The sequence below is a fragment of the Sabethes cyaneus genome, chromosome 2 (assembly GCF_943734655.1).
Source record: "Sabethes cyaneus chromosome 2, idSabCyanKW18_F2, whole genome shotgun sequence".
In the NCBI taxonomy this organism is placed as follows: Eukaryota; Metazoa; Arthropoda; class Insecta; order Diptera; family Culicidae; genus Sabethes; species Sabethes cyaneus.
In genome coordinates this window covers 50,433,226-50,450,045 of record NC_071354.1, presented here as the reverse complement: position 1 = coordinate 50,450,045, position 16,820 = coordinate 50,433,226, and the positions used below count along the sequence as shown (strand labels likewise).

At 43.9% G+C, this 16,820-nt stretch overlaps 1 protein-coding gene across 16 annotated transcripts in view; it reads right to left on the bottom strand.

Moving 5' to 3' along the window:
• Window positions 1–16,820, bottom strand: part of LOC128737898 (microtubule-actin cross-linking factor 1) — a 401,187-nt gene that overhangs the window by 39,788 nt on the left and 344,579 nt on the right. For all 16 annotated transcript variants that reach the window (XM_053832661.1, XM_053832646.1, XM_053832647.1 and 13 more), the window contains 2 exons: window positions 13,139–13,293; window positions 1,907–12,932 (listed from right to left, as the gene is read on the bottom strand). In XM_053832661.1, the coding sequence (XP_053688636.1) occupies window positions 1,907–12,932; window positions 13,139–13,293 (11,181 nt within the window). The remainder of the gene's footprint in view (window positions 1–1,906; window positions 12,933–13,138; window positions 13,294–16,820) is intronic.

The following is a 16,820-nucleotide window of genomic DNA, read 5'->3' as shown; positions in this document are numbered from 1 at the left end:
AATAGATTTGAATTGAATTTGGATTGAACTTAGATTGGATTTGAACTGGATTTAGCTAGGATTTTGACTCCATTTGGATTGGATTTGAAAAGGATTTCCATTGGATTTGGCTCGAATTTAGATAGAATTTGGATTGGATTTGGGCGAATTTGAATGGGATTTGAATAGGATTTGGATTGGGATTTGATTTGAAATAGATTTGAAGCGGATTTGAAATGGATTTGGATTGCATTTGAATGGAATTTAAATTGAATTTGGATGGGATTTGAATTGAATTTGAATAGAATTTGAACTGGAGATTGATTTGGATTGGATTTGAAATGGATTTAGAATGAATTTGGATTTGATTTGGATTGAATTTGGATTGGGATTTGATTTGAAATAGATTTGAATTGAATTGAATTGAATTGAATTTTGTTTGTTTTTGGATTGCATTTGGATTGAATTTAGATTGGATGTGAACTGAATTTGGCTAGGATTTGGATTCAATTTGAATTGGATTTGAAATGAATTTGCATTGGATTTGGCTTGAGTTTAGATAGAATTTGGATTGGATTTGGGCGAATTTGGATGGTATTTGAATTGGATTTAGATTGGAGTAATAATGGATTACATTTGGATAGTATTTGGATTGAATTTGGATTAAACTTGGAATGAACTTGCATAGAGTTTGAATCGGAATTGGATTAGGATTTGATTTGGATTAGATTTGAATTGGATTTAAATTGAATTTGGATTGAATTTGGATTAAATTTCGATAGAATTTTGATTGGATTTGGATTGGAGTAATAGCGGATTAGATTTGGATAGGATTTGGCTGGGAGTTGGATTGAATTTGGATTGGGTTCGAATCCAATCTGATTTAGATTGGATTTGAATTGGATTTAGATTGAATTTGGATGGGATTTGGATTGGATTTGAATTGGAAATTGGAGTAATATTGGATTGGATTTGGACAAGATTCAAATTGGATTTGGATTACATTTGGATTGGGTTTAGGTTGAATTAGGATTGAATTTGGATAGGATTTGGATGGAATCATTATAGAAAACATAAAACTAACGTACAGTAATATTTAAAATGGTCATTCCAAAGCATATTTACAACATTGACGGTGAGCTGTTTATTAGTAACCTTCTTAAAGAGTAACTTCAGTTTAGTCATATTAACTGCATAAAATCCACAGAGATCAAGCATATATAAGAGCTCAAAATGTAGAGGTTTCAAGCTATTACATCTACTAAACAACCATCAAATCACTTGAATGAAACTATTGGCACTTTGAACCTTGAAAATTTGAACCGCACGAGTGTTGTTCCTAAGGTAAATTCTATGCATGTTATTTTCCCCGTAGCAGAATGAAACGAAAATGAACGAAGTAGAATCCGCCTCCACTGGGTGGCGACGGCGTCGCGGCCCGTGGGTGGTCTTAAATGATTGCGTTTCGAAATGCAAATCACAGAGAATCACAATAGCAGCAACCGTTTAGAAAATGTGATTGTATTTTTTTTTTTGTTTTGTTCATTTAACCAAACTGTTAGTTTAATTAGCTCTGGTAGCAATTTTAGAATTTAGAAAGTAAAGGTGCTGAGTATTATCTCTGTGATTTATGGTTATCGTGTACAAGCGTCAAGTTTTTGTTTCAAACGCTTTTGAATGATGCTGTTGACTGTTAACAAGAGCGAACGTGTAGGTATAGGATGATGCCTTCACATTCTCATAACGCGAAAATACGAGCACGAGCTTATCACAGTTGAAAAAAAAAACTGGTTAAACGGAAGGTTAACGGAAAACCAAAATTTCATGAAAACAGGTAAGAGTGTGTGAAAGAACACAAAGGTCTGATCGTTGTCGCGTTACGTAATTCGTATTTTTGTTTGTTTTTGCTGCAGTGTATTCCACTTACCCGCTGCTCTGCTAGTATGAGATATCCTCGGTTGCGGGCTTTCACTAGGTCAATATTAACTTGCTCAGTTTCGATATTAAAATGCCCACGAACCGGATCGATTAGACCGTTGTCAACGGCGGTAAGCAACGGTATTATCGCACTATTGTTACTAATGTCACGCACCATTGTTGTTGTTGGATCAATTAGCCCGGATTGGATGGATTCGTTTAGAGTTTTGTGTTGGTTAGGATTGAACGGGTCCTCGAAAGTACCGCGTTCGTTATTGTACAAGTGATAGTCAAGAGCATCCATCAGGCAGATGGCACGATTCGGAGTAATCAAGAGACCAGTATCGACTGCCTGCTGCAGGGGTGTTAACTTGGACGTGTTGGTATCGAGCACATTGGACTTTTCGGCATCGATCAGACCCTTACGGAATGCTTCCGGCAACGGGAGCAACTTCTTTTTGGCACCGTCTTTCAACAGTACCGACTCCGGGTCGATAAAACCTTGACCGATCGCATCCTTAAGGTTCACCAGTTCGACAAGACTACCGTCGTCGGTTGTTTCACCACCACCAATTGGAGTTGGAGATTTGTACAAAAATTTACCGGTCGATAGGTCCAGTAGACTAGATTCAACTGCTTGGTCAAATGTCAACGGTTCACGGACATAAACGATACGATCGCCTTCGAACACGAAGAATGACAATTTAGGATCAATTGTGGCACGGCTTTCATCCGAAATAAGATTTTCCTGTAGAGCTACCTTCAACGGAACGAATAAACGATTCTTCGGGTCTTTCATGACTGATCTGTCGATCGATAATATATCATATCTCAGCGTATCCTTCAAACTCATCTCCCGAGGACTCTTACCAATTGGTGATTCTTGCAACAAATTATCTATGCTCTCCTTTCGCTCTAGAATTTTGCCTGTAATCGGTTTCTGCACGCTTACTAACAGACCTTTGTTCAATGCTACATCGAAATTATACATTCTACCTGACTTGTGATCTACAACTTTGCCCTTCTCTACATCTACATCCTGATCTGCAATGGCTGTTCTTAGAGGCTTATCTTGACCCGTTACCGCATCTTTGTAAACCGTAGTTTCAAAATCTAACAATCCACTATCCAATGCTTCTTGCAAATTCATAAGCTCACCAGATATGGGTTCGACAAAAGTTCCGGAATCTTGCCGATATAATTGCAATTTGATTGCTTTCTCTAGAGAAAGCAGCTTCTGATTAGTAACAATTAGGCCTTTCCGTCTGGCCTCCTGTAGGTCTATTGTGTTTCCCTTGGGAAGAACGTACACACCTTCCCGATCGTCAATGATCTTGGCACTTACGGCTTCGTCTAGTCTGACGTACTTTCCGGTTAGAGTATTTTTCACAACCGAAGACGATTGGTTTACGATGTCTTCGCGACAGGCTTCTTCCAGCGTAATCTTGCGATTGGTTATCGGGTGCACAATTTTGCCGCTCTTTTTATCGTAGAAACCCATTGCAAGCGTTTCGTACAACCCAAAACCAGCGCTTTCAATGTCCACGATTAGCCCGAGGGCCAAGGCTTCATTGAGTGGAATGAAAACTTCACTACCCGGTTCTTTGAAGACCCCTTCCCGGCGATCGATCAATTTTGCACGACAAGCTTCGAACAAGTTTAGCATTATCTCGTCCTTTTCATTAAAGTAGCATGGGAGCTGTGGATTGATCACGAATTTCCTAGTGGCCTCGTGTAGGGTAATCTTACGTCCCGAAACGGGGTCTACAATCTTACCACTCTTATCGTCATAAATACCCTGATGAATTGCCCTTTGCAAACTGATCGGAGCATTGCTATCGTAAAGCAACCCAATATCGAAGGCATGTTTCAGTGTAATCTTATCATCTCCATGTGTAACGTTAGAGTTCTCCCCGTTAATGAGGTCCGTTTGGATTGCATCCTCCAAATCGAGGTCCTTGTAAAATCCTGTAACCGGATCCTTTATCTGAACAGAGCGGGGATCAATGACTTTCTCAGCGATCGCTTGCGATAACGTTAGCTTGCGTCCGCTCTTCGGGTCCATGAACAGCCCGCTACTCTCCCGGTAGATACCCTTCAGAACTGCTTCGCTCAAGCTGATCGGTTTTCTAACCTCAACCAACAGCCCACGGTCAAAAGCTTCCCTAAAATCAATTTTTTTCCCAACCTCATCCGCAATGGTACCTCTCTTAATATCCACCATACCATTTTCAATGGCAAGCTCGAAGGGTAATATTTTGCCGGCAACATTTACTATAGTAGATTCCGGATCCAGCATGCCACGTCTTATAGCACGCTCCGTAGACATCTTCTCCGGAGTAGTCGTACTACTGAACTGGCCAGATTTGGGATCATATAGACCTCGGAAAACGGCATCCGGAAGACTACATCTTCGCTTGGCAACCACAATTATTCCACGATCAAGTGCCTCCAGCATACCCATGCTAAGTCCAGAACCAGAATCAACAACACTTCCCGAAACTGGATCCACCAGTTCACATCGAATAGCTTCCGCTAAAGTTATAACAGCCCGGTTCTTAGGATCCCTCACTATCAAATCGGAAGTCGAAATTTCCCCACTAGCCACAGCTTCCTCCAGTGTGACACCCGCACCCCCTTCAATGCGGAATAACCCACTGGAAGGCTCGTAGAACCCTCTCAGCAAAGCATCGGTCAACGAAATCGGTTTTTTATTGCTAAGAATATAACCTTTCTGATAGGCGCGATCAAGTGTCAATTCTGGCTTGGTCAGAACGCCTCGCACGTCATCCAGCAAACCAGTTTCGATAGCCGTCTCACACTTCACGACCGTATCCATTTGTTCGTTCCGTATAAGGACACTATCAATTTCCACCAACTGCGAGCCGATCGCATCCTTCAAAATGTTCTCCTCTCCGTTGCCGGGGTTTAGGATTTTACCAGACTTTGGATTGTAAAACTCTTTACTCAACACATCAATCAAGCTGTGCGTCACCTGTTTTGTGTCCACCAACTTCTTCTCCAGCGCTACGTTCAGCGGAACCAGCTCGTCCGTTTCGGTGTCCTTAAGCTTGCCCGACTCAGTATCCAGTAACTTTTTATCCAAAGCAGTTTGCAACGGTACCAGAACGTTTTCCCTAGTGTCCTTAACGTTGGAAATCTTCGGATCAACAATACCCTTGTCAACGGACTGCTGTACGTCAACCATTTCTTCCGTGATTGTGTCCAAAATCAACCCGGATTCCGGATTGTACAAACCTTTACGCACAACCGCCTCCAGCGAAATTGGCGTACGTTTACCTTCCAACATATAACCCCGATTGAATGCCTCGTTGAGGTCGATTTCTTCCTGCGTTTCTCGATTGAATATGACTCCCAACTTCAAATCAATGATACCTCGTTCGATCGCCACTCGTAGCGGTACAATTTCGCCATCGGTTGGATCTCGCACGGAAACGGACTCGTTGGCAATGAGTCCCGCACGCAGTGCCTCAGCTATTGGGACGCTTTGATTATCCTGAATGAATTCTCCCGTCTGCGGGTTGAACTGGCCAGCATCTAGCACTTCGGTCAGTGTAGGAGATTGATCCAGATTTTCGCTGGATGGTTCGCGCTGAATTATCCAGCCGCGCTTGCAGCACTCAACGAATTTAACCTTTTTACCGGTTTTGTTGTCCAACATATGACCCGTGTGCTTGTCAATCATGTGCTTTTGCAGGGCACCGCCCAACTGTTCGTACTTGTTTCGACCCAAATCCTTCACAAAAACGGTGTTCGGATCAATCAAACCTGAGTTGTAGATGAGATCGTAGAACGATAACCGTTCACCGGTGTTCGGTGAAACAAAACTGCCTGTTTCGGGATCGAGGACCCCCAAATCGATCAGTTTTTGTTTGGTTAATGTTTCGTCTATCGTCAAACTATCCGGTTCACCTTCAACGAAGGAAATCAACTCCTGTGAAAGGACATCCACGATATCGTAGATGCGTATGTTACGATTGTTCAATCCTTCCTCCACCGTGTAGGGCATTTCTTTGTCGTCCACCATGACGCGGCATACCTTCGGTATGATCTTACCCTGGGAGATCGCTTCTCCCAGGGTCATTCGCTCGAGCGTCGATGGTGTCTCTGCCTTCGGCAGACGACGTTCCGGTTCGGTTTGTTCCACAATTTCGAAAGTAACATGCTTTTCGGGAGTCTTTAGCTTGCCAGCGCTGGGATCTTGCTGATCAATGATTCCACTGATCGCTTGTTCGAGCTCGCGGAATTCTCGTCTACCATCGCCCGGTGAACCACGTTCCTGCTCGAGGAAGGCAGCCGTCGCTGCAGCCACACTCGGTTTAGTTTGGTTCGGCTTTGGTTCGCCCTCCGCGGGGTCTTTTTTCAGAGCGTCAACTACGGCTTTGCCGGCAAGGATCGGGGCTCCTACTATGGCCATCAGGCCAAGCTTAGCCGCGTCTAGGACTTTTTTGCCGGTGTCGCTGGTGGATGATTCTTTAGCCGGGGGTTGCTCAATCGAGTGTGTAACAGGTTGATCAGTAGGTTTACCAGCAGCAATGGCGGGATCGGTTTGACTGATCAAACGCGGTAGATTTTGTGGGCGATCCACTATTGATTGTTTATCTTTGGTATCGTCATTCGGGATTGCAGTTGTTTCGGTAGGGACTTGTTCCGCATCACCCGTTTTGGTTGGTTTTTCTACAACTTCCTTTGTCGTAGTATCGTCTTCGGGTTTAGTCATAAGTTTATGACTATCTTGCTCAACAGTTGCTTCTAGTTTTGACCCTGTAGTTTCTTGCGAGGAATCAGCGAGATTTACTGGTTGCGAAACGTCTTGTTTATGTTCTGGGGCCAACTGTCTTTCATCAATATGTTTGTCTTTATGTTCCGCTGGAGCAGTTTCAATTGCCAATTCATTGGGTTTCGTGAATTCAGAAGGTGCATCAGGAGAAGCTGATTCCGGTGCTACCGTAACTTCAACGATGGATTGACCAATGTGTGTAGCTGGCTGTTCACTGTCAATGGGCTTGTCCTTCAACTCGGCTAATTCGCTGGATTTTATGGATTCAGATGTTTCAGGAGAAGCTAGACCTGATTCTACCGTTCCTTCTGCATTGGATTTATTAGTCTCAGTAGGCTGTGAAACGTCTGAAAACTCTGGCACGTCAGAAGAAACTAGATCTGACACTACCATTGTATCGGTGTTGGGTTGATCGGTCTTAGTAGGCTGTAAAACGTCTGTTTTGGTTTCTTGTGTTGACCGTTCCTGATCAATGGGCTTGTCACCAAGCTCTGGATCAATTTTAGCTTCCAATTCTTGAGATTTTGTTACCGCAGAAGCTTCCGGAGAAGCTCTGTCTGGAATAAGCGTAGCTTCGACATTAGGTTGGCTATCTTTAACGTTGGACGAAGATACGACGACAGTTTGTGTTTCAGATGTTTCCTGCACCGGCGGTTTTCCAACATCCTGTTCGCTTCTCTCAATTGTTAATTCAACCACCTTAATATTCAAGGTTTCAGTTTTTGTTCCCTGACCAACATCGGCTTTTTGTTCTTCTACAGTTACTTCGCTTACAATCGTTTCGCTTGGTAGTCCCTTCTTCTGATCTGTAGGAGCATTTTCTTTACCTAATAAATTTGTCGCAGCGTCTTTTTCCGGTGAAGTTTTATCTTGGTCACCATCAATCTGCGATTCTTTACCGACTTCTCCAACAGATTCTAACTTTGCTTCGTTAGAATGAGGTGTACTGATCGGTGTGGAATCGCTGACCGTCTCGTTAGTCGTTGGTTTATCGATAGGGAAGGCAACTTGATCTTTCGGTTCCTCCCTAGATACAACTGAATCGGGTTTGGAGTGAATTTCCTTGACAGGTTGTAAAGGTTCGACTGATTCAGCTATTGATACGACCTGATTCAAGACCACTGAAGGATCATCGTTGCTTTCTGCTTTGATGGCAGTTTGGTTCAAAACCTCTGAAGGTTCGTTTTTAATGATTTCCTGCTTCACAATTACTGGTTCTTCTGAAACAGCAATCTTCGTAGGCTCATTGATTGCTTTCTGTTCTACGATCTCAATTTCTTTCTTTACTACGGTGGTAGGCTCTAATTGAGTTTCCTTAGCAACATCACTAGGACCTGAGCTGATTTTATTTATAGATTCAGTACCATCAGCGGTACCCGGAACAGATGCTATCGTTGGCAAACTGGGCAAATCCACAGTCTTCGTTATCACCTGTACAGACATTGAGCTAACCTTCTCGCTGCTACTGGTTGCTGTCATTACCATAGAACCATCCTCCGAGGAACCAGAAACTATAGATTGACTTTGTTCTTTCTCCTTCTTTTCGAATATATTTTTCACTGCCCCAGCAATTGCCATCCCTCCTAGAACCGGTGCTCCTACCACGGCCATAAGACCTAATTTAGCGGCATCCTTTAAGTTTTCTGTTAGTTTACTTTCACTGCTTGGTTTTTGACCATCCTCTCGTATCACCTGGTGCACTAACTCACGACCCGGAGCAACACCCGGAACTGTTTTTCCCTTACTTAGATCGACCTCTCGAACTATTTGATGCACAATCTCACGCCCGCCAACGGCGGCATTATCAACCTCAGTCACATCCACGGTCTTATGAGCCATTTCCGGCGATCGATTCAGCGCTTCATTACTAGCGGTTTTACTAGTGATGTAGCCTCGATCCACGGCATCGGAGATGCTCATAACATCACCACTGTCCGGATGACGGAACGTTCCCCTGTTAACATCCAGCAGTCCCCGCTGCAAAGCATTCGAAAAGTTTATGTTCACTTCCTCGTCCAGAACTTGTTTCGTTGTTTTGAGTTCATCGCTAACGATTCCCTTTTGGCGGGCATCCGCAACGGACATAACTTCGCCCGTTGTCAGGTCCTGGACCTCGTTGGCCGAGATCAGAGCGAAGCCGGACTGGATTTCGACCGTTTTCGTAGTGATCGTATGATAGGAGGAAACCGATTCCGTGACGGATGTGATCGCTTTGTTTGCCTGCATACCTTGGACCAGTTCCGGCAGTGGTTTCACCTCCAGCAGACCCGTTTCAATGGCATCCTGTAGAGGAATTTCTTCGGAAGTTTTGGGGGATTTGAACGTTTCGGTTGTGGGATTGATCAGCCCTCTGTCGAGGGCGTCATCGATGCTGATCGCATCGGCATGAGGTGTGTACGGGACGGCCATCACAAAATCGTTTTTGATTGCCTCATTGACACTCATGCGGCGTTTCGTTACTGGATGGGTAATAACTTTTTTCTTAACATTCAGTAGTTTTCGTTTCACAATTGTCGGAAGTGTCATACCAACTGGAGGAAGTTTTGAAGAGTAGTTCGGAACCGGGAAGGCGTTCTGCGAGATTGCAGTCACCAATTTAACATTGTTGAGTGTAGATTGATCTTCGTTGATCGCACCGGAACTTATTGCTTGCTCCAAGGAAACCTTTTGCCCACCCTCAATCACAACGTCAGAATAGGGATCTACAATTTCGCAAATGAGAGCTTCTCTCAAGGTTAGCAATCGTCCCGTTTCCGGGTGGAAAATTTTGGAGTCATCGGTGTTAAGTAAACCTTGATCATGCAGCTCTGAAATCGCTAGAGACCGGGCCAGTGGAATGAAAATATTATTCGTACCATGGCGATCCAGAATGCCCCGCTGGATTGCTTCATTGATAGTAAGTGTATGCCCTCGCTGTGGGTCAACAATTTTGCCGCGATTTCCATCTACGAGTCCCGACGCGATCAGTCGCTCAAGCGACTGTGAACTTTCCGAGAGTTTCGGATCCTCTAGAATAGCTAGAGTTTCTTGATCCAAAATCCCTCGTTCAGCTGCGTCTCTAGGACGAAGGACACATTTTCGCATTCTTTGCAGCACAACTGGTTGCTTCGTATATTGTTGTTGCTGAGCTGGATCAGTAACCACCACAACCATACCTTCCGAAGAACGTCTACTGCTGCTACTGTCTTCAACGCTTAATTTTTTCCGAAGTGCAGCCCGTTCCGGGCTGGGTAATTGACTTTTGGTAATCAACCCACGTTCGTAAGCAACTTCAATTGGAATTTCCTGTCCGGTGCTAGGATCTGTCATTGTTTTCAGCAGTTCCAGAGCACCTGCAGCAGCCATTAGCGGAACGCCACAAACGATTACGGCGCCCGCTTGAGCGGCTTCAATCAACCCCATTCGTTTGCCCGAATGGTTCGTAACTTCACCGGTTTGCCGGTCAAGAACCCCCCGATTCAAAGCTTCTGAAATAGTTATAATTTCGCCACTATTAGGATCCCTGATTTTCACCAAGTCGGAATCGATTTTACCACTCGTCACGGCATGGACAATGTTGTCCGATTTGCCGTTTTCGGTGAATATGACCAAAGCCGTGGATGGGTCGTAAATAATACCCGGTGCAAGTTGCACCGGTTCTGGACTGAGCATTTCGGGAGTTTTAAGTCCCTTAACCTCAACTGCCTTTTGTTTATCAGAGCTGGTAAGCTCGATCACATCCGGCTTACCGGATATTTTAGTAACTTGAAGAGTTCGATTAGTTCTGGGGTCTAAGGGGGACGACAAGTTAGGATCAAACACAATCATACCACGATCGATTGCCTCCCTCATGGTTACACGGTCGCCATTTACTAATGCATAGTGACCAGTGCCATCAAGAATTTTTCTCTCCAAAGCACGATCAAGCGTCAACTGTTGCTGAGGATTTGAAGGGTCAACAACGGCTGCAGATCGTCTGTTAATAATCTTCAATTTAATGCATTCTTCAAAGCTAACCAACCGATCGGTTCCGGGAATAATGAAAAGACCCGAAACGGGATCGAAAAGCTGCCCGGCAATTGCCTCCGCAAGCAGCCAACCTTCCGCTGGAAGTTCAACCGATTGGGTTTGCTTACGTTCCGCATTTAAGAATTCGGTTGTGATGTGAATGTTTTTGGAATTGGCGCCACCCTTGGTGACGCGTGTTTCAAACTCTAATGGAATGGATAAAGGTTTAGTACTAGTGCTAGGAGGAACTGCGCTACCAGTTTCCTGCGACGCCGGAATCGCTTCCGTATCTGGCAGGATAAGGCCATGGTTTAAAGCTTGCTGTACGGAGTACACGTTCCCGGTGGTGGGATCCCGATACGTGCGAGTATTTTCATCGATCAACCCACGACGGACGGCTTCCGTGAACGAGAGTAACACTTCCGGTTGCGATTCGACCTGCTCGCCGGTGTGTGTAATCGTCACGTAACGTTTGATGGTTTTCACTACCGTTTCCGTCGTGAGCGTGATGTTCAGTAAACTAATCAATAATAAGGCGCCCTCTGGTGTGATAAATTTACGCTCGATTGCCGGTTCCAAGTGGATTACCTTACCCGTTTCGTGCTCCCGCAAAAAGCCAGTCTTGGTATCGATTAGATCGTGGTAGACCAGCTCCAAAAGGGACAGCTCATGGTCACCTTCGGCAAAAACTCCGATTTTTCTATTGAGCATTTCGTAAACTTCCGGACGGATCAATTCCTGAGCAACGGCACTATCAAGCGTAACAAAAACTCCCTTGCCAGTATCAAGCTGATACACGCCGTCCTTTTTGCGTACCACATTCTGCTCCAGTGCGGCGTTGAGAGACACAAACTCTCCGGAATGTGGATTTTTAAAACCAACGATGTTGAAAATCGATTTAATGGAAACCGACGAAATTAGGCCCCGATCGACCGCTTCCGGAAGCGCCATTATTTCGCCGGTTTCAAAATGGCGGTAACGGTTTTCGAAGGGCAGGATTATTTCCTGCTCCAGTGCTTCCTTCAGTGTCAACAATTCACCCCTGGTTTTGTACACAGACCTAATGCTATCGCTATCTAAAACACCTAAACTAATAGCACCTGGAATATTAACCCGTTGACGTCCGGTAGGAGACGCAATTTTTTCCTTCTTATCAAACAAACTCAAATCGCAAACATCTTTCAAAGTCATCGGTTTACGGATGAACTGCTTTTTACGCGCTTCGGTGAAGGTAAGTTTTTCCTTCGTTTGTGGATTCATATAGCGACCGGTTTTTGCGTTTAAAATACCCTGCTCGAGTGCCTGTGCCACGGTGATCATAGTGTCACTCTTGGTGTCCACAATTTCCCGTACATCGGGAGTCACGAGTTTCTTCGCGATGGCTGAATCTAGTCGGAACGTATCGCCAGTATTACGATCAATGACCCAACCACCATTGTCCACCAGACCCTGACCGATCGAGTCGGTCAGCGTAAGCGTGTGTGGCGCAATCTTGATTGTTTCGTTGCGAATCAAGTAACCGAACTCGTAGGCATCGGCCAGGGTGATCAGGTCGCCGGTTTCGGTACGATAGAGACCCTCGCTGGTATCGACCAGACCTTGCTTGATGGCATCGACAATACTTTTTGCTTCGTTTTCATTGTATTTTACAGTGCACGGACGTTTAGCGGGGGATGGCTCGTGGCTGGTCGTTACCTTGATTCGCTTTTCCGTGCTGTCGTAACCGTTTTCCGCTTCGAGTATTTCCTTCTGAATCACCTCCAGCAGGCTCATCGGGCGCCCGTCGCGGTCCAGCGCCGCACCCGGCCGAAGCAAATTGTCAGCCAATTCCGAGTGGATCAACTGCCGCCGTACGGCTTCTTCCAGACTCAGCCGCTCACCGTTAACATTCAACAGACCACTGCGCACGTCCAGTATCCTCATCCGAATCGCTTCCGCAACCGTTAGGATGCGTCCACTTGCCGGGTCGACGATTCCCGGCGTGTTCAAAATGGTGTCCCCGATTTCGGTACCATTGTTAGTGCCGACGGCTTCGTTCGTGCGCGAGATACGCTTTAGGCTCCGAATTTCCGTGAACTGAACGGACGAAGCTCCTCCGTTCGGGTGGTGCACATCGGACTGCACCTCAACCTTACCTACTTTTTTCGAGGGTGAACTTTCCCGCGAGCTCGATGGTCTACCGGAAACTGCTGCGCTACTACCGTCCATCGTGTCGTAGATCAGCTTGTTGTTGGTGATTTTTGTGATCCTAGGAGGAAAAAGATAACAAAAAATATAATGTAAAACCATCCAGTTGGGTGGCATTATGAATCATGAGTGAGGCGAATGCACAGACAATAAACAGATGAGTTTTCTTCTGTCGATCGACCGATTGCCTATGAAAGCAACCATCAATCAGTCTGAGCATTCTCCAATCGGTACCTAACTTAAGAGTATGAGCAATCCGACACTTACTGCGTTGCCGAGTAGGTGCTAGTAAAGACGTCTTCGGTCACTTCCTGGAAGCCGTCTTCGCCATTACTGCTATTACCGTTGCTACCGACTGGACGGCCGAGATTGAACTCCATCCGATAGGTTCGAAGCGGCTTATGTAGACTTTCGGCGAAGCGCTGTTATGCGTGCAAAAAAATAAAGATAAAACCATTAGAAAACTGCATCAGCAAAGCAAAGCGTAAGTGAGCAGAAAACAGCTCGTAAATAATCTTGATTTGCTGTGGAATTACCCTGAACTCGTAGGAAAAATCATATTCATAAACGCGCTCCACCCGATGTCCTCTGCGATTTCTCTTCTGTGCAGCCATTTCTGTAGCCAATACTGTAGTGTGTGAATCACTGGATTTTCACGATTCAATGCTAGGTTTTCGGTTTCATCTACTAATGAAATTGAAAGTTCTGCTGCATCGCTGACCTCCAAGCACCAATGATCCCTGATGGTATGTTACTTTTTTCTACGCCCTTGAAAACTATTTACTCCGTTGGAACTTTTATTAAACCGGAAAAACCGACGCAGGGAAGACACACCCCTTTCAAAGTCGATCTGATGGCCGATGTCTACACACAGGAGCATACATAATACGTTAAGAGATTGCAATCAGCGCCTCGAAAACGTGCGGAGAACTCAGGTTTCTCCCCATCCATCCGCAGGATCGATTGCGCGAGGTTGCATGTCAAACAAGTATAAAAATGGTACTCGCAAGATTGCGATACCAAACAATTAGCTTCAATCAATTCCTTTAATTCATTAATTATCCACTTTTCTGAATTGGCGTGGAATTTCCCGTTCATTATTCTGTTCAGGTTTTCGATTCGTGATCCGTTTTCTAAAGCCAACAAAAACACCAAGCGCCTCCACATTTTCACACGGCTAGGAAATTCTTTTTTCTTAGCTAAAGTAAACGAACTGGTATCGTAAAGAAGTAACATATCATTTCCAAATATTGATACAACCTCGAAAAAAAAGTCGGAATGCCAAAACAATTTTCAGCAAACGGGAAAACAACATTTTACCGCAGCAAAAATAAAAGCGTATGAGACAATCGATAATTTTGCTCTCCATCTACTGCATCACCCCGAAGCGGAGCTTTACTTTCTACTATCTAAAATCCACCCAGAATCGATACAGCCAGCAACTGTCGGAACTGTGGTGAAACGGAAACAACAAGCACCTCGTGATGGATCACGGAATTCTACAACTTTCTACGACAAACTCCCGCTCATCGGGAGCATTACATAACTAGCCAACCTCGCTATCACCGACCATCTGCGATGAAAATTGTCACCATTTTTTTCTCGGACGCACGGTGGAAAATTGCAAACCCTACCCATCGGACCGACCCACCCGACCGACCGAGGTTATCGGGAAAGCATTCGGGGACCATCGCAAGTCACGGTTATGTTTTCACTTATGATGTTTATTTTTAAATTTTGTTTACATCCTCACACAGCAGCGTGCGGTTCAACACAGGTTCAACGCTTGAAACGTCGCCGTCATCATCAAAATCAGACCATCATCGGGTCTATAGGCCTAAGTGAGTACGTGGCAACTATAAGCAAGGAAAAACCACTTCGCGCGATTCCACCTTACTAGTTATCAAATTTTTCCGCAGATCAATTTTCCTGATGACAGCGAACTGCCACGTCCACACAGGATGACTTTCAACTTTTTTCTCAACCGTTCACGAACGAAAGCCGGGAGGAGCAAACCTAACCACACTTTTCCAACAGCCGGAGAGAACTGATAAAGATGGAACAACACAAAACATATGATTCATTCGAATGATCAAAAGACACCAGCTTCATTCAGCTTCCGCGATATGGTGGAGGAAAATGCTATGGCTGGAATTTTCTGAGAAAAACCCGAATGACGGTAGGAGGCACTCATTCTCGTGCTGAGCTGAGCGGTGAGTGACGCGTCGTAGAAAATCAAATCAGTCGCGGATCGGAAGGAGAGCACACGGAACATGTGACTCCGTCTATTAAGTGTCGGTTGAACAAAGTAAACAAATAGAACGATTCACTTGACAGAGAGACACGGACAGTAGCGTGTTCAATGCCATCCTCTTAACCGTAGGTCAGGGGACATACGTGTCTAAATCGTTCCTAACGACAAGTGCTCAGCATCATCGCGAGCAATGATGTCATTTGAGTTAGAATGATACCGTGTGTCAAATCATCTCTTACACCTAACTGAGATATTGTGTAAACACTCAGATAGAAAACTGTGTTATGAATTTCATAGAGAAAATTGCCAAGTTGAGAACAAGATCGTTACCTTTTTTTTGTGTTGGTTTTCTCGAAGTTATTCGTGGTTACTTATAGCATTATACCATAAAATATTTTTGCTTCACGGCACAGTTAACGATAATATAAACACATTTTTGCACTGCTAATTTGGTTTAATACCGAAACCTAGCAGCATTATATGCCATTTAGGTGACTAACTTGTATAAAAATTCAAAGATTATGCAAGCGAAACTCGAGAACGAGAGTTTGTTTTCTGATATTTATAGTGAAAACGTAAGCATTAATTCAGAACTCAGTGGTTTGAAGAAAGATTATATTTTTATCAACTGACTGTATTATAAGTCCAGAGAAACAACACGGGTTGAGAAAAGCTTTTAAAAAAATCGTGGTCTTTTAATTACCAAACCAAAACTAAGCGAAATTTTCGAAATGTTTTTGGGAGATCGCTTATTTTAAACGTGTTCAACTCTAGCACCAAAAGTCGTAGAATATTTTTTTTTATGAAAATATAAACAAATTTACTCAGTTACTTAGGAAAAAGTCAGTTGAAAACTGTTTTTTTTAAATCATCCATTGAGGCGCAAAACTGTAAACAAAAGCGTTGTTCGTTAAGTCATAATCTTTTTCCGATCATGATTTTTTTTCTGATTCTTCTTTGAATTGAATTGAATTCGAATTGGATTGGATTTGCATTAAATTTGGATTCGGTTTGGATTGGATTTGGAATTGAATTGGATTTCGATTGAATTTGGATTGCACTCGAATTGGATCGTATATTTATTGCATTGGAATTGGTTTCGGATTGCGATTGGATTTGGATTGGATTGGTTTTAATTGGGTTTTGGATTGAGTTTGGATTGGATTTGGATTGGATTTCGATTAGATTTTGACTGGAGTAGATTTTGACCAGGTTGAGATTGGATTTAGATTGAATTTGGGATATATTGGGATTGGCTTTGGATCGGATTTGGATTGGATTTGGATAGGATTCCGATTGGATTTGGATTGGATTTGATTGGATTTGGATTGGATTCGGATTGGATTTCGATTGGATTTGGATTGGATTTAGTTGGATTTGGATTGGATTTAGATTGGATTTGGATTGGATTTGGATTGGATTTGGATTGGATTTGGATTGGATTTGGATTGGATTTCGATTAGATTTTGACTGGAGTAGATTTTGACCAGGTTGAGATTGGATTTAGATTGAATTTGGGATATATTGGGATTGGCTTTGGATCGGATTTGGATTGGATTTGGATAGGATTCCGATTGGATTTGGATTGGATTTGATTGGATTTGGATTGGATTCGGATTGGATTTCGATTGGATTTGGATTGGATTTAGTTGGATTTGGATTGGATTTAGATTGGATTTGGATTGGATTTGGATT